The following is a 27,045-nucleotide window of genomic DNA, read 5'->3' as shown; positions in this document are numbered from 1 at the left end:
CTCTTTCAGAACAAGAACACAGTTCCCAGGTCCCACAGACTGAGGAAGCTCTGCAATCCTGCCTTTGTTAAGGTAAGGCCCTGAGAAGCACCGGTGGTTGAAGTAGATCTTTGGGCAGCAGTACTTTCCATTAATTACCACTGAGAAATGAGAAAGCAAAGATTTAAATCACATGCTACAACCTCCGCAGCAAAGAATGACTTCTTACAATTCGTAATATTTTGCCTGCTGTAGAAAAGGAGGGGGAAAAGTCTTGAATGACATGAATTTGGGGTAGTTTCAGTGCCACATTTGCAATGACAGCACTAGTTATTCGATGTTACCAAAATATTTTTCATACTTCACATGCATGCTTGCAAATTGTCAAACTACAGGAAATAAAGTTGGTCATTTATCAGAAAAGAAACATTTCTTCCTGGCTAGTCTGATGCTTCATGGTACTACACCGGTGAGAACAGGCAAGAAGATGACAATCCCAACTTTTTGGTAGCAGAAGCACTTCCTACACAGCAATTATGGATAAATTTTCCAGTCAAGTAATCATCTCTACCGCAAACTTCTGCCACCAGAGAAGCTGGCAAAGTTATTCTCCACTGTTTATCCTAAACTGCAGTATCACATTGCTTTGCATTTTTAAACTCTTTTCCCTCAATCAGCAAACAAAAGATGCAGCAACTGATGAAGTGACCTTTGATGAAGTGACATCAAGTTTTCTAAACCTATTAAATGGTTCAACGCTGCTCAAAATTGAAGTTATGTATAATCTGTATTGCAAGATACTTCTGTATAAATACAAAATTGTTTTACCCTAGCAGTGTTGTAGTTTTTCTTGATTGAGCAACACTATCACTTAAAGGTCTTAAATTCAGTAGTTGGTAACTGTCAGATAATAAATGAAATCAAATTTACATTATGATTCTATTAAAAGCCAATTAAAATGCTAAGCAAGCACGAATCATTTCTATAAAGCTTGCATTTGGTGCAGCTTCAGATGTGCATTTCACTGTACAGAAAACAGCAGAAGAGGCATTTTGTTGCCAAACAGATAGATCTGTATGACTGTTTCACCAGCAGATGTACTTATTCATCATATTCATTCTTGCAACAGTTTAGAAAATTATTAGATTTCGCCATCTGGCACACAAAGCAGTTTACTGTTTGAATTGCTTTTGTTTATCATGATGATGAAGTTATCATAAAAAACAGACAAACCTGCTTCTCAAAGCTAGAATCTAACAACTCAAGAGCACAGATGCAGTGCGCCTGTTATGTTTCTCTCAACATTATTAAACATAACAGGTGACAATAAAAAATCATCTGCATAGGTCACAGTACACATTTGGCTCCACATATCCTCTGCTGGGGGGGATGTTCTGGTGTAAAATCTAATTGCCAGGTTTAATGCACATATCAATTGCAGGACACAAGTAATTGTATGTTTTTGTTTGTTTCATTCTTTTCTGAAGTTCAACAAATCATCAAGGGATGAAAATCTTCAAACCCTTTCCTCCTCTACCCTCTCCTAATAGAAGAGTGTTGAGCAGCTGAACAATGAGGCAGCTAAACTGTTACAGGATTTTGACTTTGTTAGCCTGCCCTCTCTGATCAGTACCTGAGTCAGAAGTGTTCAGTTCCTGGTTCTTTAGTCCATCATGAACTGTTGTCCTTGAAGACAAAATTCTGAAATGAAAAGAAGATTGGGAAAAGGGACAGATGGTAAGGATAGTCACCTCTCAGTTACTAAAACCCAACCATTAATTTTTTTTTTTTCTCCAGGTCCAGCCTTATTAATCTGCTTTTTATACCTCCCCTGTTTCACAATAACAACATGCAAGGACTATCAAATTCAATTTGGAAAGGACTACTATACTGCTACAGCTAGCAGCAATCCTTCCTTGCTTGAAGCATACAGGCTACTGTGCTGATAAACACACCACACAAAGCTACTGACAATAGTTTACATTTTCTGCCGCCTTTTAACTTCATTTCACATTTCATGGCACAAGGCAGTGTATAGTCTGACCTTATGCATTTTGAAAAAGATGGATTTTAAACAAAATACAACCAAAACGATTCAAGTACACTGGTAAGGATTCCAATTACAAAACATGGAAGAACAGTCTGCTCAGTATTTTAGGAGCAATGAAAACATTGGCAGGACTACTGACAGATCTGGTATTTGTAAAGCTGTAAGAGTCAATAAAACCAACTGTCAGGCATTCTACTGAGCATTTTTGAGCAGGCTCACATGAAGGAGTTTCATATGAGTTTCATTCATGAAAGAGTTTATAGACAAATTGTAGATATTAGCAGAACTCTCCTTTTTGGCTAGTCTGGGCCAAATTTAATCTGGGAAGGAACTATTAGAAGTTCATCTACTAAATGACAATATTCACACTAAAGCCAAATTTTCTCATCAGCTCTGCACAATCACAGCTACATGTTAAGGCAGCCACATTTTCTAAGCATGTTTACATTACAGAAACTGTATTATTTGAGAAGGGAATACAACCAAAAGGGAATCCAGTAATTTTCCCTATTAATCACCATTAAAAAAGGGCTGAAGCACAAACTTATAAATACAGTCTTAAGATCAGGCTAGTTTTTCTTAATTGCACTCCAATACTCACAGATAATGCAATCTTTTAAAAATGAAAGATCAACAGTTTCAACCCTAGAACTTCAATGACTTGACCTATTCAATAATTCAGCTGAATTGCACTAGCATTGTTAAAAAACAAATTCCATGCTTTCTATCTCCTACTATAGCAGTGCAAGAAGTCTTTTTCAACATCAACAGGAACTGCCAGCATTAAGATAAATGGATTGCAGAATCTCTCAACCCTCAGTATAGCACTTATGTAAAGCTAAATCTCCCCTAAGACAACATGATTTACCAATTAGAAAAAGAAAAAAACCCACACAAAACAAACCCCAACAAAAAATAAAAGCAAAAAACCTGGTACTTACTGTTTCTCTGGTTGAACTACTGCAATTTTTTTCTGCTTGTTTACTGAAAGGAAGAAGAAGAAAATATAAACAGCAAAGTATGGGAGGCAAACAAATGAAATTTCTAGTACAATATATATACTTGACTCATTTCTTCTAAGTTATATGCCAAAAAGAATCTATATTCAAAGTCACTGCAATGTTAGATAGCTGATCCATCTGCACTATAGACATGCTGGCCCATATAATTTGAAGTAACCCAAAAGGTTTACTTCAACTTTCACTAAAAATTCATTAAATCAGGCATGCATATCCCCAGTCTTCTACGAGATCTCACCTTTTGTGCATCTTTGTTTGCATCATGGCCCCTAAACTACCTGTAACACCACCCGAAAAGGAATGATAGGCTTTCCTTTTCAGCACCCAAAGGTGCTGAAACCTCACCAAAGGTTAGGTTCATAGGCCTAACTCACCACTTTACTGGCACAGGGAACTTCAACACTGTTTAATATTGGAATGGAATGAAATTAGCTGGTTAGAAACATATATGACTTAAGCCAATTGCTATGGAGGAAAACACTGTTGCAACTAAGAAAGTCAACTAGGTGATGGGTCCACTTGCTAATTCTGGCTTTCCCAACCAGGCAACAATATTAAACAAGGTAATGCAGTATGTGCCTCTTCAGCAATTTCAGGCTTTGTCCCCAAACTTCTGGATCTTTTTTTAAAGCATCTTTTCTCTAATTAGGTTACCCTCTACTCCTCTGTCCTTGGCAGTGCAGACATGTCTCAGATTTCTCTTGCTTTGACTTGCAGTAAATGACAGCTCATTCCAATCTTACAATTTTATTATCTTACTTAATAAATATTCAGGAAGTTCTTCAGTTTCTCCAACTCCCATTAAACTTTAATAAACAGAGCTCACTAACCAGTTGAGAGAAAACACTATCTTATGCTACTTACTAGTGTAGTTAAAACAGGTAGGATTTACTTTTCCACGTTTTGTCATTAAGGGATCATAACCACCTGGCCCATTTAGAAAGCTAGTCCCCTTTATTTCAACTCCAAAATGTATACACACTCAACACCATTTTGTTATGGCACTAATTTTACGTGCACAAGTGCAAGTATAAAATCAGTATCAGGGTCAGACACATGCAAGAACAGCTCAGATAAAAGTATATGCATAGCATGGGCATGTGTGCATACACACAGATACGATTTCTTTATTGCGACTAATGGATCGTTTCCACGCGCTCGCACAGCGTGCAAGGGTCTCAAGCCAACACTGCCTGTTTTGGAGTTGTTGTATGGATTCCAACTGGACCTAACAGCCAGGGGAACAGTTGCACAAGGCATGGATTCTCTGTATGTGGTGAGTGTTTCCAAATTCAGTGATGCCTGCAATTATTCTGCAGTAGCCTGCTCTTGAAGGTCTCATCACCTCTATCAACCCAGCTAACCACTGCAACCAGAACAGAACTGATACCTATTGCTTTGCGAGGAGGTCTGAGCTGGTATCCATTCGTCTCACACCAACCCACTGGAAATATATTCATCGATTCCACGCTCACTATACAGTCAGGGACGGGCTTCTTGGAGCCTGTTCAGTTTAGAGAAGCAAAAATTGAAACAACTTACAAAAATAAAAAACCTCATTTGGTTAATGCTAGCTGTATGTTTGCCAGTGAAGCTGCTTTTACTTACGACGTATCTGGAACACAATATCAATTGTTTATTCATCCCCTTTTATTGACCACATTTCTTCCTGGCCTCATTTGCTTCCTCCTAAAGGCTGGAGATGGGAATCTGCCATCCACAGTTTAGCAGAGATGCACAGTGCAGATATAGTAAGCGCATGCTGATGTACTTCCAATCAAGAAATGGTATTATAATGAGAACGGTTGACATAGGCCTATTCTATCTTAATGAAGAACCTCTCTAAAAGTTTTCTTCCTAGGTCTGGTCAAAACTTGCTCAGAATGCAAGTCACTCATTTGTAAAAATGTTACAAGGCCCTTGCTTTCTAAAAGACACTGATCAGCACTCTGCACAGTGCACTAGCCTAGCACTGACACACTGTAATGCACAAATGCCATTTTTGCCCAGCTTAAATAAGCACTGCCGTCCAAGGTTAACTGGGAAACAGACAATGCAAATGGGTTTTTGCTGTTTTCATTAAGGAAATGGTGATTTGCTGCCCATATTCAGCAGGCAGTGAGTTTGCTCCAGATACTTTTCAGGTTTGATGATGGTACTACAGAAGAATCAATGCAAGTGCTACTCTCCTCTCCCACATCAGGCTTACCCTCCAGCTGAAGCCAGAGGTAGGAATCTTTCAACTTGGTGACCGTAGCAATGCAAACTTCTTCAGGATCAACTGGGTTCACAGCCTCAAGTTTCATATTCTCTTTAAATCCATGGTCAGAAGTTAACTAGGAATAAGACAGAATACTTCAGTAAAATACCATCTGTATATCCAGTATATGATATGAATAGCCATGAACAGGAGCAACACATAAAAGCCTCAGTGTTCGAGTAACACAGAAAGATATTCATGCAGTCAGAGAAGATTTCAGATAATTAGCACATTGAATACAAGTAAGATACATTATAAACTATGAAGAATTTAAGTTAAAAAAGGCTCTATAGACAGTCCTAGAAAAGAACATGTTTGTACTCAAAAATAAGGATGCTGAGACTCACTGAAAGGATTGAGTGCATTCTAAGCAACCACGAATTCTCTGCTGCTTGCTACTTAAGTGACAAGTCTGACAAATAGTCTGACCAGGCTCTCTATTCTATTATGTCAGCTTGGAAATCCATTTTACGTATGCAAATAACATTCCTGCCTCATCCACGTGAGTTCTGGCAGACAGCAAAGGAAGCTTTCTTTTCATTTTACGTTTTTTGGATAAGTAGGATTTCACTTTATTCACCAATTTAGTCCCCATTTATTGGAAAAATTCCTAAAACGTAAGAATGGGTATTTATCCAGGTCTGAGGCACCTGAATTAAAGATAAGAAGTAACAGCCAGACGGACTCTTCCTCCCAGAGCCACTCTGCAACATAACTACAGGATCAATACATTAAGAATTCTGGAACTAGCCTACAGTGATCAACTCTTCTCAGAAAAGGGATAATAAATTCAATGACCTGTTCTAAGATGCCACAGCTTACAAGACAGAACAAGGGGAACAAGAATTCATAGCCAGCAACACCCTCTTCAAAAAATGGTAATTATTCATTTTAATTTCTTCCCCTAAGCACTGCAATAGCCCAAGTACTGTAAATGGAATTGGAAGGCAGGTGTTAATAGTATCCTTTTCTGCTTGACAAGGTACTCTGCTTTGGGAGAGAGCAATACTGTCACTGAACCAACAAAAGCCCAAAATCTAGCAAGTACTTCAGGCACTGATTAATTTAAAATTATTATTTGGTACTAATTTAAGATGACTTAGTATTGATTAATACAATGGAATGAATTTTTCAAGCTGAAAGGAAGGAAGATTGAAAGAGAACATTAAGTAAATGAAAACAAGGTCTGTTAAAAGGCCCTGTTTCCACAATTACAGGAGTGCCAAGGATTGATACTGTTTAACGACTATTCCATGGACTCTTACACATCTCAATTTTACAAAACACTCATTTCTTTTCAAGCTGCTTTATCACAACTGAAGCATTTGGTCCACTACTTACTTATCTAGGAAGCTGGCATGCACCTACTACTGTTGACATATATTTGCACTTTCTTAACTCTTCCATTTCCTTAGTTATCACAGGTACTTTAAGTAAAAAACATGCAAAAGGTTCTTCTCCCTGGAATCAAGAGTGTCATTCACATAATGGAAAAGAGATTTTTCTGCAAGAGAACCTTACCAAAGGGAAGCAGCTCTGGGGAGCTGCCTCAGCACCACATTGTTTGAGGTAGTCTGCCCAATCGAAGTCCTGCCCAGGATAACCTAGGTGAAGAAAAGGCAAAGGGGTTAGTTTAACAGCATGAGAACAAATGACTCATTTCAAGCTGACATGAAGTATAGATCACTGAAATCTGTTTGGGTCACTCAAGTTTGTCAGCTGACTAGGGCTTCACTGAGCCATCTGAGGTCAGCCCATAGCATGGTTCTCACATATTTGAGATATCCTCTTTATTTTTGTTGCAGAGGAGCTTTTGGGCACTGCCCTACCTTGATTCCCATTTTTGACTTGAAAAGGCTCAAACTAAAAGTGACTTCACAGAGAGCAACCTGAAGCGTGAATCAAGTACATCTGCTAAGCAGACAAGGGCAGCAGACAAGGGCAGCAATCGAAACACGGGGAAGCGTTTGCACCCTTTCCATCAAACAAATGAAATTCTGGCAGTTTCCACAAGATTACTTCATTAATGTCATGTCAGCTCTGAAACTTTTTTTTTTTTAAAAAAAACAGAGCACCCAAAATGTGCTCAATACCAACATATTACTCTCTCAAACACATGTTAAATACCAAGTCATTAAAGAGAGCAGTTAGTCATCCTAAGAGGCTCATCAAGTTTGCTAACAGCTGTAAATCTGCATACATGTTTGAAGGGAGTCCATCAGGAGACATAGCATCTCTCCAAGAAAAAGACAAATTAAATTCTACTTAAGAGGAAATACTTGCTTCCCTGTGATCTAATAAAAAGGAAATAACTGAAAGGAACTGGGTGCAGAAGTGTGCTGCCATGACAGTTTGAAGCTGGCAGTATATTAGCAAGGAGTAAGCAGTTATTCCAGTAGTACCTTGGAAGCACTCCCCTACAAGAGGTGCCTGTGACAAAGGTTTAAGAAATCAAACAAAATTTTAAAACTAGTCTAAGAATACAGTATTAACATGACAATCTAAAAACATTAAGTTCAACTACCCCTCAGACAGGGCCTAACCACAGAAGGACCTATTTATTTTTCTCAGTTTAATCAGTGCCAGTAGGACTCTTGAGACAATTCAGAATGTCCACCATTTCTGGGGGGCCTACAAGAAGAGAAGCTTAAAATCTTTGTCAGTTCCAGTCACATGCTGAGATTTCATCATTCATATGCAAAATTCTAGGTAACGCTGGGTCAAGCAAAGCCAGTTTTCGTACCTTACCCAAGGGAAGGCAAGAGACGAACATCCTATGCTCTTTGCTCCCCTGATGCCACGAGCAGCTAAAACAAAACATTCCGAATTCTGTGGCAGTGAATAAGAGTACCGAGTCCCTGGTTTTACAATACCATTGACATTTCCATTTTGAGAAAATGCATAAATATTTCAGTAGCTGAGGATCACTCCCCAATTCCCTTATGTCCTGAAGCAATGTTTCAGCAATCTGCTACCTTGCCTGATAGGTCCTTGGAAAAAAAATACTTCATTAACTTCTAAGTGATAAGATTTTCTAAAAATATTGTAAGACATTGGATAACAACGTTCCATTTCGACCAGAAGCAAAAATCCAATGAAAAGACTATAGGCTTCTGATATCAGAATGTTAATTAATGCTGAAATCAACATTGCCTTCAGCCCTGGAACACATACTCCACTCGTTCAAGCGTCCAGGTTTTTATGCATGACCAGTATCCCCAGCCACTGTCATCTTCTCAAATCCAGGCACGTACCCAGGAAACTGCAGTTTCACTAACTCAAAGCTCCTGTTTCTCAGAATTTGATCTTTCTTGTTCTTTGCTTGTGCTACTACATGTAATTCTTTTGCAAAAGTGTTGTCCTAAGCATAGCACTCTGGGGATTGGCAATCTACTTCCTTCAAAGAGGAGCGAGCATGACAAGCTTGAACAAACATACCTGGTGGGGGACTGAGATGCAAGCCGTTCTTCAGACTCCATTGCACAGGGAAAATACCAGCGCTGTTGACATGACAAATGTAAGACTGGCTGGTTGTACGCTCTGGTCTCAAGTCATCAATTTCTATCATGAAATATTTTTCATTGTATACCTGTAGTTAGCCAAAAGAGAACGATGTGGTCTTGTAAGTAGCAGATTCTGATCTACTGCTCCCTCTCTCCCATTTTGGTAACTTTACTAAACAGCTACACTGCATTATGGAAACCCTTTACCTTAAAATACTGTGAGGGTAAAAAAAAAAAAATTGAAAAGAATCTGTGGGATTCATAAACCAGCAGACTCTTCTCATTATCTGGAAACTTAACAAAAATAAGTAATAATAAAAGACAATGTACGGGCACTTAAAAAAATAAGGTGATCAAGTGCTATGTGAAATTGTCTTATGAAAAATGCAGAGAAATTAGAGTTTTGCAGTCTTATTACCATTCTGTAATAACAAAACTGTTTATTTCAACAAGGTTGAACTGTGTCCTAGGATGGACTGTCACAAGTAAAACCACTACACTCCTGAAGTAACTAGGAACAGGACAAGAAAATATCAAGAGAAGAAAATTATCTTGCTTTGCTTGGAACTGGTTGCACCTTTTTAGTAATAAGTAAGCATCTTATTGGAAGAAACTGTATGTTGGCGTTTAAAAGAGATTGATCACCAAAATGCAGGATATCATATTAAGAGACTACCTGTCCTAAAGAAAAAGCAACGGTTCCTGGAAAATATATAAAAAAAAAAATTTTAAAGTATGTCCTAGTTTTATGTTGTACAGTAACATTTTGGTTTACTACATCAAAGCAGGTCTCTTTAGAACCTTTTACCCGTTTACTAAAACAGGAGGATAGAAGTTGCTCAAAACCTGATTATTTTGGGGAGTTTACGTTTCAACTTTTAAATCCATGTATGGGCCCTTGTTTGAAAACCAGGCTACTTAAACGTCAGAGCCTGTACATAGTAATGACCATTAACTGTTGCAAAAACAAAACCCCAAAATCTATCTTCAAGTGGATACTCAGATTATGAGGGATTATATCTAATTTTAGAAATCTGGTTTGACAATTTCGGCCATTTGACCTTTTGAACTTGTATCTTTATGGAAGTTTTCCCCTACTTTCAAATCCAATGTCTTCACCATCAGCAGTTAAGCTTTTTTTTTTCCTGGCAACCTGTCCACTAAGGGAGACATAAAAAATACTGAATTTGAAAACTAGTTCAAGATTCTAAGATAATCAATTAATGAGAATTTCCTGAGCATTTAAGAAGAGAAGTAGCAATCGAATTGAATCTTAATGGGACAAGTTAAAGAACCCTGGTACCTTGAGAACTGTAGCAGGAGAGATTACAAAAGGAGCCATTGGGTCCACAGCTTCTAACTTCATGCCTTCAGAGAACGAATGCACTCCAATCACAGGTTTATCCTGAAAAATGAAGTATCAGAGTGATTACCTGCCTTCCTCCATCAAAAATATGTACCTTATGTAATTCAACTGAAGAGGATAACTTGAGTTTTTATTAGTTCATTCTAAGAAATAAAAATGTCGGAGTACCAGCAACCTCTCTATAATGAAGAGAAAAGGCCAGCTATGTTCTCTCAGACTGATAGTTTTCTGAGTTTTAGGAAATTGAGTCCCAAAGATTTCCTCCTCTGATACTCTCCACACAGAAACAAGATTTCACAATACAGGGTGGTCTGGTAAGTCAATAGAAATTTCCGCCCCCCCCAACCTTTAGCACTTATCATGAGCTAATCTAAAAGAGAACTATAAGTCTCCATTTTCAGCCTAACAAAAACCTGCAAAACAGGGTTCCTGCTCCAGAATTATGTATATCCTGCTCTGTATATGACCCAATACATTCAAGAGCAACAGCATCTCCTGTTACATTCTGCCCACACATCCAAATGAAGCTGAGAAAAATGAACTAAGAACTTGAAGGACTAAATTTACATTCCTACTTCTCAAAACGTGTCAAGTTTGTTTTTTTTTTTTTAAATTTTAATTCATGTATATTTAAATTCAGACTCAGTAGTAACATTTGCTAACACTCAGGATATAACAGGACACTTTATACAGCATGTGTGACTTTATCAGGTTACAGATTAGGTGTTACAGATGTTAAACTTTTCGGTGTACTCACACAGTTAGAGAGACTGCAGTAACCCTGCACTCCTCTAGGACAGTAATCCGCAAGACCAGCTAGGGAACAACTGGAGATGCCATTATAAAGGATCAGAACCAGGGATTTTTCCCAGTATGATAACTAATGGCTCACATACTTCTGATGGGTGCGTCGTCTAACTTAACAAGAATTGTATCATAGTATGATTTTTTAAAATAGAGAGAGAAAGGAAAAAAATTAAAACACCAAAACAAAACAGCCTAAGAAGTTTCAGTAACAGGACATTTCCCTGAATCATTTCTTAGGAGTATAGCATTTTCATGATTATCATCCACAGCATTAACTACACATTTGTGTCTTTACCTTAAAGAGATCTGTAGGAACTGATGACTCCTCTTCCTCCTCTTTTACCTTCTTCAAGATCTCTTGCCAATGTGCTTCGCTCTTCAAGGACCTAATGACTTGAGTAGAAAGAAAGGAAAACATTGAATGAAGTCATCTTCTTTCTTCCTCTTTTCCCTCAGAAAACAATTTGATTTGTGCTCCTCCAAGTGCTAAATTCACATCTGTTCAGAATCTGTGCAAATACCTTCCTTCTTAAAAACTTACTGTTTTCTTAGACATTTGGATGTGTTACAAAAAGGGACTGAAGTCAAGCAGCAGTATCACCCATATGCTGCCCAGTCTAGTTTTTCTGAGAAAATGGAGGTCACATCAACACCGAGGAAAGCTTCTGGAGAAACATACGACCAGAAAACAAATCCTACCTGGATAATGCTAGTCTGTTTTATGCTTAAGCAAGCAGAAAGCTCAATAAATGTTCCACAATTCTGTCCCAGTTGCATAAATTACTCTTTTAGCATCTGTAATGGCAGACCACACACCTCTCTGTAGAAGACGAACTACTTGTACCAGTGCCATCACGCACAAAGAATCCCTGAAGTTAAGCTTGTGAGTATATCAAAGGCTCTTATGTAGACATAAAAAGGAAACAAGTCTAGTAGCTAACTAATATTTTTAAAAGCCATTATTCACTTAAATAGTGCTGTGGAATCCACCCATCTTGTTTCTGTCAGTGATTTGGCGTCTCCCTGTTCAAAATCCTGATTTCAGCAGAGATTGCTCAAGCACTAGCAAAGGCAGTATGCTCAGTCATTTCAATGGAAATTGTTTTGTTTTCCTCAGCATGATTTCTTCTCGCCGTAAGGGGAAAACATTAAAAAAAAAACACAACAAAAACAACTGTTCTAAACAACCTGAACTTCCCCAACTAACAGCACAGAGTGTGCCAGAACCTTAGATGTACACCTGCCTTTGCAGAAAGGCTTTAGGAAAATGCTCAACATTTTCCAGTTTTATCTCAAGGTTTCCCCTCATCAGGAAACATGTCACGTCACTGCTCAGCTCATAAGCAATCCATTTGTGTTTCAGCCATTTTATGCCCCACTTCTTTGATGACCCACCCTGACATGCACATGCCTGGAAAACATGGTAATCTGTCCCACCCTCTGCCTCCGCTTCCATGCACTCATTCCCTGGGCACCCATTTTTAAGGACATTTTCATATCCACGTAATACCTCTTTAGACAAGCCCTTAATTAGCCCAGTGGATTTGGAGTCCCAGTTGCAAAAGCTCCTGTTGAGCAGTACTTCAAAAACAGATGACTTTCCCCCTGCCCAGGATACAAACCTACCAAAAATAACTGAAAGCAATCCCTTCCTCAGCTCCTCCTTTTCCACAAACAGGTGGAAAGTTTTGACAGCCAAAACCACTTAGCAACTTTTGAATGAGTGGGTGAAAAGTCTTGTAGGACTATTTACTGGTGTTTTCACTTACATTTCATTAGGTACAGTATTTGCCAGATCACACACTGACTGTATGCATCCAGAAGGCAGATTTAGAGCACCAAAGCAGCAGCAATATTCTCTAGCTTCTGACCACCATATAAAAGATAAATGTTTTGAAGTACCTAAAGGTGGTTGCAGGCTATATCCATGTTGAGCTGCCCACCCCACTTGATGAAGGAAAGGGTCCAAGTAGAATATCCATTGGTCAAATTTGTCAGAATCCTCCAGCCCTTCGTATCGCAATTTAAGTCTCCCACCAACATTTTCTACCACATTGACTATCCAGGCTTCCAGGGAATCCCTGACGTTTTGCAGTTCTAGTCGGGAGCCTGGTGCAATGAGATCCAGTGGATTTTTCCCTCTGTGAAGCTACAAAAAGAACACAAATTATTCTGTACAACAGACCAAAACAAATCCCATATTTCCACTTCTTTATACACATTCTTTTTGCATAAAGTACAAATACAGAAGTAAAGAAATACAGGTCCCTTACTAACACAGGACAACAGAAATGACAATGTTCAGAATCACTAGTGCTTGCATCAGAGCTTCTGCACTGCCTATAGATACAGTCACATGTTTCACTTAAGTCGTCATCATCATTTTCAGAAACATTATCACTTATATATTCAAGGTTTGAAGGAAACATGAATAATCTCTTTCTAAAACTCAGTCATCTAGCATACAAAGATGACTAGACAGAAAAGATACAAAGATAAAAACATTAGTTGTAAAGAAGACGTCAACAGCATTTTTCAAAAAAATTATGTTCTGTACTTTACAACCAGACACTGATACGAGGTGCAAATATTGTTTTAAGTCTAGAGGAGGGGATAAAAATTTGGTTCTTCACTAGCAAAGATGCAGGATTTAAGTGAAACAATAACCTGCCCATTAGTAAAAAAAAAAAAGTTAGTGAAAGGAGTCAACTGAGAAAGGGCACAACATGAAAGCTAGATAAATAAAGGGTTATTTCCTTAGAGCTGTATGAAGGAGGAGCAGAACAGGAGGAAGACTGAAACCTAAGGGAGTTTGAAAAAGGTCTTTCTTTTGACAGCATTAATGAACAGCCCAAACCTGCACTGACAGATATGTTTCAAGACACCACTATCAAAATTAAATACTGTAAATGGGAAACACTAGAGAGGGGAACTTTAAGGTCATCAGCATACTACAATGCTCCCTAAATTTAAAAAAGGAATTGAACTGACAATCTGAATAGTGGTTCCCTTAATGACAAAGGGGAAAACCAAGACAAAACCCAAGATGCAGCACATCGCAGCACTTACCCCCTCCAGCAGGTTAGCAGGAGCACTGCATGCTCCTTTCAGCACCCGCTGAAGGAATTCCTCCTGGTCAGGTATCTTGTCCTTGATACCTAAGCGAAAAGTGAAGAAGAAAGACTGTGATTCTTCCTGCCTGTTAAAGATCATTCAGACAACAAGACATTACCACACTCTTGCACTGCCTAATTCCCAAGAATCTGCCGCACACTCACCAGTAGCACCTTAAAAGAAAAAACAAAACAACAAAACCTTTAAAGGAAATGACAAAGCAGTAGAATTTGGTGGGTGATGGTTAAGATAACCACAAGCCTCTGTAAAAATAAGTCCACTTCTGAAATTATGCTAAGTCCTCTCTGGTGAAAGAGCAGCCTCCTACTGTAAGTCACAGGAATTTCAGAAGAACACGGCAACCTCATCTTGTCATCACAGCAACACCACCTGCGCATAACAGCAATTATGAAGACTACCTGCCAGGCTTACAAAAGACAAAAGCATACTTTTGTATGTACTCCCCGTTTCTGCATATGGAGCCAATACCTTCAGGCACTTTGAGAATCTTCTTGTTCTGCTCACACCAGCCGATGGGGTGTAAATCAGCTGTCATGATATCACACCAAAAATCAGCCTTGCGGTCTTCCCCGTAACCATCGTAGCGCAACAGGAGCAGCTGCCCACAGGTAGTAATGATGGTGGCTACCCAGTAGGTATTTTGGTCAGACTTGACAGCAACTTCTAGCTTCATACCAGGGGCAAAACCATTCTGCAAACTTGTATCCACCTGAAGAGGAAGAAGATCATCACATTTGAGCACCTCCCAGAAATTTCATGGAACAACAGGGGGAACCGTTTAGACATGTTCATTAGCAAAAAAACTCAAGCCAAATGCTATCCAGTCTCTTCAGAGAAACAACTTCATCACATTATGTGACCCAAATCGGAATGTACACAGAATCATCATTAATGAAATCTCCTTCGCATTTCAGAGTATCTTTTCAACCTTACATCAGTATCTTCCAAGTCACTTTCCTGCCCTGGACAATACCTCACCCATCACTGAAAAGCTTTCCAACTGACAGCTGGGCTGTCAAGCTAGGCAAAACTAAAGGTCAAACTCAGCAACACAACTTTGACTTTTTGTGTTAAACTATGTCTTTCAACCTCTTTGGACAAAATGCCTGTTTAAAGAACATACACGTGCTTTAGATAATGATACCACTGTCTCTTCTGCCATGCTTATTTAAGGTGGCATGAATCTGCACAAATTGCAGAATAAGGAATTTTAATGTCTCTATCCAAGGACTTAAATAATTCTGTATGTAGCATTGTTACATAAATTGCATAGAACATAAACAGTATGTGTTCTCAGTGCTTTGACAACAATAAAGCACCCGATACTGTGTGCTCTGTGTGTGTATGTTGTGTGCAGGTAAGGAATCAGAGTACTCACAGTACCCAGATACTGAAGCATAAACATAAAAAGAGAAAGCAAAACATTAAGTTTCTCGTACCCCTAACTTCTCCCAGCTCAAACACTCCTGAAAGAGCAGAAGGATCCTGTTCTGCTCTCACTACAGTATGTTTCTGAGCTATGCTTAATTCCATGGCCTCAGTCTTAATTAAAAATCTAACATGTTGATCCCCTGTTCTCAGCTCAATGTAACTGGTGTTTTCTTTCTTAAGTGGTCCCAAGTTCCATTTCCTCTTTGAATCAACTGCAAGAAAGGCTCTCAGTATGATGCAGATGCAGTAGATATTTTCTGGGTTATTTATTACCAGTTCTGCACTGACGGTTCAGTAACTGCCATAGCTATTATAGTCTCATCAGCTAGCACATAGTGGTTTGCTAAAAATAAACTAAGAGAACCACATCTGAAAGAAAACCATATGCCTCTGTTAACTATTTACATCCTTTAGGTTAATACCCCTCACCTAGAGAAAACCCTTCTTAAGAACAAAATCAGCAGGACCCAATACCTGCAGACGTTTTGAAGTGATATTACAGAGGTCACCTCTTCAAAAAGATAGTTGCCTTGCTGAAGGGATATTACTAAAAACTTCATATTCTGATTCCTGAAAGAAAAGCCATGAGCTCGACACAAAGTCTGAGGAATTGGGAAATCTGTGCAGTTCTCTATGCCCAAACTTTCCGAAAAGCCTCCCGGCAGAGCGAGCTGTATTCAATGAAACCAACAGCAACAGATGGAGCTTTCCCTGAAGTCAGGTGCCTTTTTCAAACACTGTCATTTATGTTTCCCGGTGGGTACAGCAGAGACCAACAAGTTAGCACCCTCTCCTGGCAGCTGGGCAAGACGACACCACTGAGCAGTTTAAAGCACAAAACTTTGTTTCTTTAGGCTGGCTCACTGGCTTGCAGAAGACGCTGTGGAAGCTCCGAGAGTATTTTCTTTGGAGCAGTGCGTCTGAGAGCAGCAGCTTCCTGCTGCACGGCAAGCTGAGATGGCCATGAGCAGTTAGCGACAGCACTGCTTAGGCAGCTCCGACCCCTGGTCCCTCCTTCCCATCGAGTACTATCCCCCCGTTTTGTGCCACGTCATAGGTCAGACCTGGGGATCTGACTCAGCTCAGGAGATAATGATAAAGAACAGACAAAAAGTATTAGGAGCATGCAAGAACACATAGCAAATGCATGTGTTCAGATGATGTTAAACACTAACTTATTTTTAATATATGTTTACACACATACGTAAGTTGCAGAAAGGAATTAGAAAAGAGCATCCAACACTTCTAGAGAAAGTGTATTTAGACTTAGGGTGGGATGACAGCACCGGCATCCAGTGCAACTCCAGGTTTTTGGTAAACTCTTTTTCCTGCGAGATTGTAGGCAAAACAGTCGCTTCAATCTCAATATTGTTTAATTTTTAAAATGCAAATGAATTAAACATTAGAACATGCTTAATTTGAGGAAGTAGCTTACATTTTCCAATGCGTCTTGCTTATAGTAAGAGCAAAGCTTTCAGAATTAATATAAGAATAGAAATATAAAAAAGTCCTCTCTCCCAGTAGCTAGTATAGTTCTTTGCTAACACAGGCTGTTGAGTCATGGATTACATTTTCTTACCCTGATCACGTACTCTCCTACAATGTGGGTTAGGTATTTCTCACCCATCACTCATAATGGGAGGCTGGTCACAGTCTCACTACTCCAATATTTAGAAACTACCAAACAAAAAAACCTTAAGCTTCCATCTAAAATTTATTTATATTAATTAGTTATTTATACATGCCCATTTGCTCTTGTGCTAATATTATTCTTCAGATTAGTTTTTTCCACTCTGTTTTTTCGAGAGTACAAAAGTACTTCCCTCTTAGCTCTCCTGATGGTAGATTATAAAAATATGTCATTCTTCAAGCAACCAGCACCCCACAGATTCCAGCCAGAGGGACCACCAGTTGCCAGCACAGAGACATCAGTGCCTTTATGCTCTCCACTGAAAATCTCTCACCTGATATACCTGGGATCATACTAACATTTTTTTAGGGCTTCATCACATAGACAGGCTGTCACTATCCACTGGGAGGCATTGAGGTTCTCCTCCTCTACCTTTTCCAAACCATTACCTTCTAACGGACAGCAGAAATCCTAAGCATGTGACCTTGCCCTATTGAATTTCTATTAACAGCAAGATCTAGGTGATGCGACACTGCTGTAAATATGCTCCTCTCTCTGCTTGTCAATTCGGTGCCAGTATTAACTTTCCAAAATTTTATGCCAAGCTTATTACAGAGAACATCAAAATTGGCCTCCAGACAAACTCTAAGGGAACTCTGCTAGCAAACGCCTGGCAGTCCCCCTCCTGAACTCGCAGGCACCTATTTTCAGGCTCATTCACGACGCCCTGCGCAGTGCTCCTGGCACCCCGAGTCCCCGGGCCAGCCCCCCGTGCCGGGGTGCGGAGCGTGGCCAGCCGAGCTCCCCAGGCGCAGCTCCTCCGCCGCGCTGCCCACAAGAGGGCACCCAATGCAGCAGAACAGGACTGGGCGGCACGGCTGGGCTTTGCCCACACCTGCTCGCGAAAGCACTCTCCACGACAACGTTACTTGCACCAGCAAAACTGCACCGTGTTCTACAGGCGTAGGGAATAATAACAATAGAAAATGTGGATTTTTTTAAAACCTAATTGTATTTTTACTGACGATGGCCACAGCAATCAGACCTCGTTTGACACAGCTAAGTTGGCAAAGGGTGCAGGGCAGGGGTAACAAAGTCATTCAAAGCGTGTCTCCTGCCAATTAACAAAATATAGCTGCAATGTTATTTCAGTTGGCCACCACTGTAAAGCTGGCATTATAATTGGTTTGTATAATGTCCGAGCTATGATAGCAAGCTTCTTTAACAGAGATTACGCAAGGTAAACCGCACCAGAGGAGCAGACAGGCTGCTCCTCGCACTACTGCAAAATGCCACTGCTCCGATTCCATACTGCTCCCTCAATGCAGGCTGCATGGACACCACCACTCTGAGTAAGCTTGCTCTTGCTAGAGCCTTAGTACACTAAGGAAAAACAAAGCAAGCACAGGCCTCTCCCCTTCAGAAATGAGATACCCGAATCTTTATTTTTAACAAAAAGCTTACAATTACATCCCAGTGTACGGAAGAGCCTCTGCGAAGTCTACATTTACTGCGCATCTTTACTATTAATACAACTGCCGTATTTTAATACAGTCTTTAATGTTTTGCACTTCTGCAGTTACCTTGGGACTCAAAATGCTTTGGAACAGACCTCAGTTCGTTTTCCTTTTTAAGTCTCCTGTACTGAGAAGTGGTGATTCTGGACCTGAAAGCCTGAGCACCACAGAGTGCTTTCCAAGCAACGTGCCACACACAAGTCACTACCCTCACTGCCGTGGTAAAAGACCCACAGCCAGTCTTTGAAAGACTATTTAATAGTAACTTCAGTAAAGAGTTGGATAAGGATACAGGCTAGAAGGTGTTTCAATTGTTGGAAGAGATCCAAGAGGTTTGGAAACCAGCTCTATACAGCTCACCTTCAGCGATGACCCCGTACAAGAAGGCAGACTTCACATTCAGATCTCACCCAATGGGACAGTGCACTCCAGGATTTTACCAACAAACATTTGATTAAAGATATCCAAGGGCAAAGACAAGGGCTTATCAAGACTCCATCCTACCCATTAAGCCTGTGATCAACAATTATCCTCATCAGTTTTCTAACTGCTACAGTCAAGTGTTTGGCAGAGCTACTATTTTCTCCTTGGCCTCCTTGAGAGCCACCATTAAAACCTTCTTTGAGAGCACATTGAATTCTGCTGTTCAAGAACTATGCCACCAACTTTCTAAAGCTAGCTCCTCCATAGCAGTTGTCCAGTAGCAATCACCAAAAGAAGAGAGAGACTGGCCAGTTTGGGCTTTATGAGAAAAATCAAGCTTATCTTCCCGTGCAGAAAAGACCAAGAGTCCCTTAACTTTCAGCACTTGCGGATGTGATTACCCTGTGCTATGTACAGAGAGGAAGACGAGAAACAACACAAAAAGGTGAAATTCCTCACTTCTCATTACTCTAAGAAACATGATTCTAGTTAGTCTTCCAGATTTGAGAGCATCAACTCATTCAAAGAAACCCTAAACATTCAGTGTATCAAAAAAACAATGTAGGAGATGGTAAGTAAACACACACTCCCTTACTCACATGTTTAAAAGACCCATGGGGGGCTGCAGTTGCTCCTGTGTCTTCTAGATACTCATCCCAATTGAATTCCACTTCTTCCACGCTGGAACCAGCATCTGAAAGAGAAGCCAAACACCTCCTATTTAGCACCTGTTGGCTTAAGTTTTAGTCTATTAAGAATTACAGCAAAACCTGCTTCAATTCCAAATGATTCAGTACACAAGTGCGCAGTGAACTTCGTTACACACTTCAACACACAGACAACACTATTTAGCCTTTCTTTGTACGTGAAGGGCACTTTAAGTTGGATCTGGTCTGAGAAATAGTGAGATCCTGAGGATTTTGGTTAAGCACAAATTGTTTACAATTTGTGAGAGGAGAACATAGGCAGAAGAGTTCTGTATTTGTACCAACAAATAAACAACAAAACTCTGGGCACACCAGACTGTGTGTTAAATTAAATTAAAAACCATCCAGGAAACAGCAATACCAATAGTAAGAGGTTTGAAAAGAAAGACTAAAAAAAAAATTGAAATATGACTCTCCTCTTTTTTAAGTTAGATAGTATTTATTTAGATGTTATAAAACACCAAAAGCACAGAGGAGGATTCAGGGTAGTTCTACAGAAAACAGCTTGAGACACAACTGAAATCAAGAACACTCAAATTAGTCACTTAAAAAAACCCAGCTCATAAGGTGACAGCTTCTTCAAACCAAGAAAATCTCATTTCTGGATACATTTAAAGCAAAAATGTGCTAAAACCACTCAAGCCACAGTTCAAAACTCACTCAGGCCATTAGGGAAGCAAGCAGCTACAGTGAGCCACACTACCAATTAGTCAGATCTCCTATTATTATTGTCATGCCTGTCCTCCAGCCCCCGTCTCCCCTTCAGTTCTTGGCTCACTTCCCTGCTCCCGTCCTAGTCCCTTTTTCTCCAACACGTAACCCGCTCTGCTGAAAAGATGCCGCAACCAACATAGGTTGGATTTCAGGTCCCCATTTAGTTTACCACGCAGCCACGTTATATTCTTCCTGCAGGCACAGTGTGGGATGACAAGGGAGGGTCCCTCCTCATGTAAGCGGCATTTTTAACCTCAACATCAGTTTCAGCAGCAAAATGGGATGGCAGTTACATGACATAAAAGCAAAGCTTTTCATTTTCAGTTTTAGACTGATTCTACCATCTGCACCATAGTTGTCTTTATGAATGAACACGAGAGATTTCCGTCTCTCAGTACCAGGAAACCTGATACCTTGTTTATATTTGAAAACAGAGAAACCTCTGTGTATCACAAGCATAGGGAGAGCTCAGCAAAGGTTACAGGACACCAACATTTCCTACACACTCAGCCTTTCTTAGGACAGGTGGTAACTGTTCTTTCAAGGAGTAGTAGCTTGAGTAGGAAACATTACATGTCCAAAAAAATGAATGAAGTACTATTACATGCCCTTATCAGACCCGTGGACACGCTGACAACCTGCTAAGTATGCTCCACAACAGTTCTTAGTCCTCAAATAGAGAGGGGCAAATATTTGCCCAAAAGTCTGAGCTGTGTTAAATAGTCTAAAAAACCTACAAGTCTTGAGTGTAAAGTAGGTTCATTTTATCTTCAAACTGATTGTTAAGCTCATCTTTGACTTTTCATTGTAATTGTAGGAATTATCATTTCCCCAAATTTAGAAATGTATATTCAGTTAGCTTTTGTTTGCTGATGACAGTATCTGTTTTAAAGGCAGCTCATATCTCTCCCAAACCCAGTTTCATTTTGCTATTTTTAAACAACCACAGTTGGTTATATTGGCCTTTCATAAGCCTCAGAGCTCAAAAAATTCAGAGCTTGAATATAACCATCACTTTTAAGGGATAATTTTTAACTTACTGAAGAAACAGATCTAGAGAAGGACAAAAGTAAGTAATTTTATTTTCAAATTTTTGAGGGAGTAAAGAGGATAAGGCACAGACCACAGCTGTCTGCAAATTAGGGTGGAGCTGATCAAAGCTTTGGCTGCAAGTCATTCTAAGAAAAATATAATTTCATTGCAAAATGTTGTTAAAACAGATTAAGATTTCTTAAGTCATTAAAACGGCATTTTCCTTTAATATAACCATAAAAATGCTTAAGTTCACACCTATAGAACTGAAGTGGGAAGAAACATCAGCTCGAACACATCTGTGGTCAGGCAAAACCAAGAGCAAACTTTGTTTTTTCTCCTGCCTAGAGAAAGCCAGCTCACCCTTTCCCACTGAAAAGCACCCCACTGCTAAACAGCAGCAACAACCCCACTTTCATCCAACTCCAAAAAGCACTTTGTATGTAAAAAGCACTGCTTGCAATGTCTAACGCATTCCTGTTTGAAGAGAAACATAAAGCAACGTGACTGCTCTGTGCTTTTTAACAAGTCTGAAAGCCAAGTAGATCGACCTGGGAATACTACACGGATCTTGAGGCTTTCCAGCCGTGCTCTTTACCAAGCTGCTTGCAGCACCAAGTCTTCAATAACGTGTTATCATCAGATAACTGTCTAAGGGGCAGTTAAGCTCCTTAAATGAGGCACAGGTCACTTAACACACTGAAAGGGTCAATTAGTAACTTACGTTGCCACTTAATTGCTACAAGGAGCTCCTGAGAAAGCCAGTTTCCATGCTGCTCCAGCTACCCTTTTGCCTCTAACTACTGTTAAAACCAGTTCCCAACTGGATCAGAGTTACCGCAGGTCCTTTGTCACTCCACTTTGTCACTCCAGGTCTCTGTAGCCTGGATGTTTTCATATCCAGAAGAGCTGTTTCCTTGCAGGGCTGCGGTGAGAAGGGCTCAGGTTGCTTTGTGCTGTACAGTGCCCAAATCTCACCAGCACATACAGAAGCTCTCTTGCAACTCATTTTTCATAGGAGGAAAATAAAAATAATTAAAAAAAAAAAAAAATCACAAATTCCTGTCCAACACTCATTGCAAATTTAATACCCTTCCTGCTTTATTTTAGGGAGTTTTGTTGAGTCAGAGGGAATTTTTTTTTAAAACTTTTTAAAAAAGCACCCAGAACTTTTGCTGTTCTGTTCATTCATAAGAGTTCAACTCAGCTTGCATTTCCACTTTACTACGGTTTTACAATGAAATGAGACTAGGTGATTAGCCTTGCACTTCAACCCTGAGCGCACATAGCTGGGAGTTCAGGTGCTTTCCTTCCTTTAGGAGGCTGACACAGCTCAGGGCCATGCTCAGCTACAGGATTTAACAAATCTATCTGCTGCTTCTCATACACAGCCCTGCCACAGCATTGCAGGTTATTTAGCGCAGCACTTACTGAGTCAATGTGGACATGAAAAGCTCACTGAATAAAGCTCCAAGCAAAATGCTGTATGAGGTTTCATAGTGAGAGCAGTAACTTAGTTTTTCAATTGTGGCATGTGGTAGGACTACATAAACCATGAAAAATCTCAGAAATCAAGTATCTATTTTTCGACATCTGAATGCAGAAACACTCCAAGAGTACGACGGAGGACCATCTCTCTGGTAAGGCTCACGCTAGCTGGGAATCTTTGAGAGTCAGAATCCAATCGCTTTTCTGGTTTTATTGGCAGGACAGTTGCAGCAGAACAGGCCCTGTTTAAATCAAGCCTTTGATGTAATCTGTTGGTATTTTTTGCAAGATGCTATTGCACAGCACCATCCTCACGGGTTAGCAGATCCTGGGATACACAGAGGACCAGTTTAATGAAGCTACATTCCTGAGGGGCCATATGTCCGTATTAAATGTCCTGATCAGTCTGAGTTCAAACTACCCAATAAAACCTCAGATATTTACACCAGAAATTCTCACTACTGTGAGAAAACTTGCAAATTAATATGACAGATGACAACAAGCAAAACCATATTTAATCCATTTAATCCTAAAGCACAATTTATTAATCTAACGCTGCATGGGTGTATATATATTTGTATGTCCTCTCTTTCTCCCCATATCCTTAATTGCTACAAGTCCTAAATGAATTCAGCTTTCTACTATATGGAGACATATTTTTCTATATTAGACAGGATGACTGAGCCACACATGAGCTCAGTGGCAAAGCACAACTTTGGCAAAGGTGGGGAAAGAAACCAGATGCCATTCTCATCTCTGTGGCCTTGCCATACAACTAGTTTTTGTCAGTAAAGCTTTCAAATCAAGCTAACATTTTCTCAAGTAAAATCTGAGAAGTGTTCTACAGAGGTTCTGTGGAGAACGCTTATCAACTCTGGAGGTGAGAAAATCGTCTGTAAGAATATTAGAAGTTTCCTAGGTAGGTATATCGCTTCCCATTCATCACTATTTCTTCTAGCGTTACTGTGAACACTAACTCTTCCTTTCCGAATTTTACCATGAATTATGTCCTGCTGCTCTCTGATACATACAGGAAGAGAAAGAATACTGAATTGTACCATTTGGACACAAGAAGGTAGTGAAATATTAAGGGCATTAGACCTTAAAAATACCTGCAATGGAAACAGTCGACACCAGACTGGTTTGATCTTTGGATTAGAGTTAAATTCTCACTGCAAATAATTTTCATGCATCTTTAATGTGATTTAGTTGAAGACTGTCGTATTGGACATTTAAGTACATCACACTGAAGTCTGCAAGACCTTCAATTAAGGCTAACCTAAAGGTTTCTCACCCTGAAACTTAGATATATTTCAATATGATTTTAATAACAGTTAATCTTTTCCATCTATACCAGCTGCAAGGCCATGAATAAATAAAGACAGGTTGGTATTTCAGCAGCTGAGAAAGACTGTGACAAGAATGAAAGTTGGCTTTTCCCCTCATAGTGCAGGAGAGCATCACAACCAACAACCTTGACCATTGTCTGCGTTCTTATAGGCAGAGAGCCTGTATGTAAAAACCAAAAAGACAGAGGGGAATCTCCAAAAACTGCTAAAAATCATCAGATGGAAAAAATGACACCAGTCAAAGAAGATGAAGGGAACGTTCCAGTAGTGATTGGGACTGGTCTAACTCAAAGCACTTCAGGAAACACTATTAGAGGGCACAACAAAACCAATGTGCTCATGCTTACATGGGTAGCATTTGCTGGAAACTATCTTTGAACTCAGCAAGTAAAGCTCTCTTCAGTTACTGTTTGCTTTTCACAGCCACCTGTACTCAAACCAGGCACAAAAAGGATGCTCAGGGAAATAGCTGTTGAGCGATTTCAAGACAGTATCAAACCCTTCCTAGCTATTCCAAAAGCACATAGAGAGGACTGTGTGACCTCTGATACTTTTTGAGGAAGATGGAAAAATGTCAATAAAGGTTTTAATACAGAGGGATGTGCTATCAGCCTGTGAACACCCCATCACTGACCATGTATACATCTCCTTACCGTTCTCAGCTGCTCAAAGCCTTTTCTCTTTCTTACACTATGTGACAGAAATTAGCAGTTTCCACTAGCAGAGGAAACAGTATTTGCATGTGCCTGGAGATGTTCTACATACTTGTGCATGCTGCTTCTTCTTGCTTATTTGAGGATATAATGTTGACAACAACTTGACTGATTGGCTATAATTAATAATCAAAAAGCAAATTTCAGCATCATAAAGCAGACGATAGCATTCTGCTAAAAGCACTGTAGATTAAAATCATGTTTAAGATTTCTTCAGTAACACTGACAGCAATTAGACTTCCATAAAGGAAAGGTACAAAAACTACCAATGGTGAATTGTCCTATGAGAAGAGCTGCTTGTTGGACAAGTACCAAAGCAAAGTAATACTCAGATAAAATCCTAATCCAATTGTTTACACTGGTAAATACAAATTAAAATTTGCTTTATATTAACTGTACTAACATTATAGGTAGGGACCTCCTCAAGGAAAAGGAACGAACCATGGCAGGCAAGTCAGAAAAACGGATGGTCCCTACCCCCATGAGAGTGTACGATCCCAGAACTGTTTCAGAAAGCTGTTAATATCCCCAGCCATCCCAGACTGACACTCTTCCCAGCCTGGTGTTTCAAGGTGAACCAAAACCTGAGCTAGTTTATCATAACATACCACTCTGCAGCAGGTTAGGAGTTGATATCCCAAGCCTATCAAAGCAGGCGCAACAAGGAACATCAGAAAAACAGGACAGATTACAATGGCAGCAACCAACTTCAGTTATCTGACTTTTTAAACCAGCAGCACAACCTTGTCAAAATATTAAGAACAAGATGAACACAAGGACAGAACAAGATAACATTAACCACTTTGACAGACAAATGCCTTAAAACAGTAGTGTTAAAGCCACTGAGCTTTTCATAAGCCCATCTCATAGTGGTACCATGAAGAGGAAAGAGACAGCTTCTTGAAAACACAATTACTAAGGTGGGTCAGATTTTGTTCTCCTTTAAGCCAATGATACACCCGGCTTTTGAAATAGAGCAATAACAAACATAAGCTCATAGCCAGAATCTAACTCACAGTCATTGAAATTTGAGTTTCTCCCCATATACAGTACACAGCATCAGACACATGCACTATGAAAGATGCACTGTGCTCATCTTTGTTCCATCTCACTTGCCAAGTTTTTTGAGAATCGTTAGCCAGCGAGCTCAGCCGGACTATTACCTGCATCATACTGCTGTTCTCCATTCATCTCCACAGTAGCCCAGTGGTTATTTCAAGCAGCCAGAAGCAGGGGAATCTGAGGCTGTCACGGTTTGGTGGTCATGAGTTGCCTCCTGCCTTGGATTCTACAGGCAGCCAGGACATTCAAGAAGGGATCCTGAAAAAAAACTAAAAGGAACAACTGATAAGAAAATCTTTATTGGATTTTAACTACTTTTAAGATACATTAAAAACATTGTTCCAGCAATAAGCCAAAAACCTTAAAGCAAACAAGGGCATCTCACTGCGTTTATGTATGTTTAGCTATTCCACACCTCTCATCTGCAGACCAAACTGATTCTAGGAAAAAAAATGTTTCCTAAACCAGTCAATTATAAAGCTGACTTTCAACATCTCTTCAGCCCCGCAACAAATCCAGCCATCTCAAAAGCTCCTTCAAACATTCACACAGCTAAAGAAGCAGGGAACTAACCAAGTCATGGCTTAGGAACAAGACAAAACAAGAATCCAGCTCCTTTGTCACCTGGACCAATGAAAATGTCTGAAGTAAAGAAAGCCAAACTGAGAGCGAGCATAACAAGGCTTACAAAATGTCTGCTCAGGCTGTGCGTTTCTAATACTTTAGCCATTTGCTTTCCACAAGCCTTCAGGCCATTTGCAACTCTGGTCTTGAATGGCTATAAGACAAGTTTAAATATACCTATACATTTTAAACATACTAGATTCTTAACAGTTCAAGCAAGGAGCCATCATTTCGTC

The 27,045-nt window shown here is 39.7% G+C and overlaps 1 protein-coding gene across 1 annotated transcript; it reads right to left on the bottom strand.

Annotated features, from left to right (window-relative positions):
• SFMBT1 (Scm-like with four mbt domains 1) lies at window positions 1-26,443 on the bottom strand (the record flags this gene model as incomplete). Its single annotated transcript, XM_009573238.1, has 14 exons — window positions 26,287-26,443; window positions 19,720-19,814; window positions 14,588-14,828; window positions 14,054-14,142; window positions 12,887-13,133; window positions 11,280-11,377; window positions 10,115-10,216; window positions 8,747-8,897; window positions 6,830-6,912; window positions 5,258-5,384; window positions 4,439-4,552; window positions 2,971-3,013; window positions 1,613-1,680; window positions 1-140 (listed from the first exon to the last, which is right to left on the bottom strand). Coding segments are annotated over exons 1-14 (1,626 nt in total), but the record flags the coding sequence as incomplete, so codon positions are not given.
• Window positions 26,444-27,045: the final 602 nt, after the last annotated feature.

This window comes from Fulmarus glacialis, unplaced genomic scaffold (assembly GCF_000690835.1).
Source record: "Fulmarus glacialis isolate BGI_N327 unplaced genomic scaffold, ASM69083v1 scaffold48302, whole genome shotgun sequence".
Lineage (NCBI taxonomy): Eukaryota > Metazoa > Chordata > Aves > Procellariiformes > Procellariidae > Fulmarus > Fulmarus glacialis.
The sequence above is the reverse complement of the archived record's forward strand: the minus strand, read 5'-3'. Positions and strand labels throughout refer to the sequence as shown.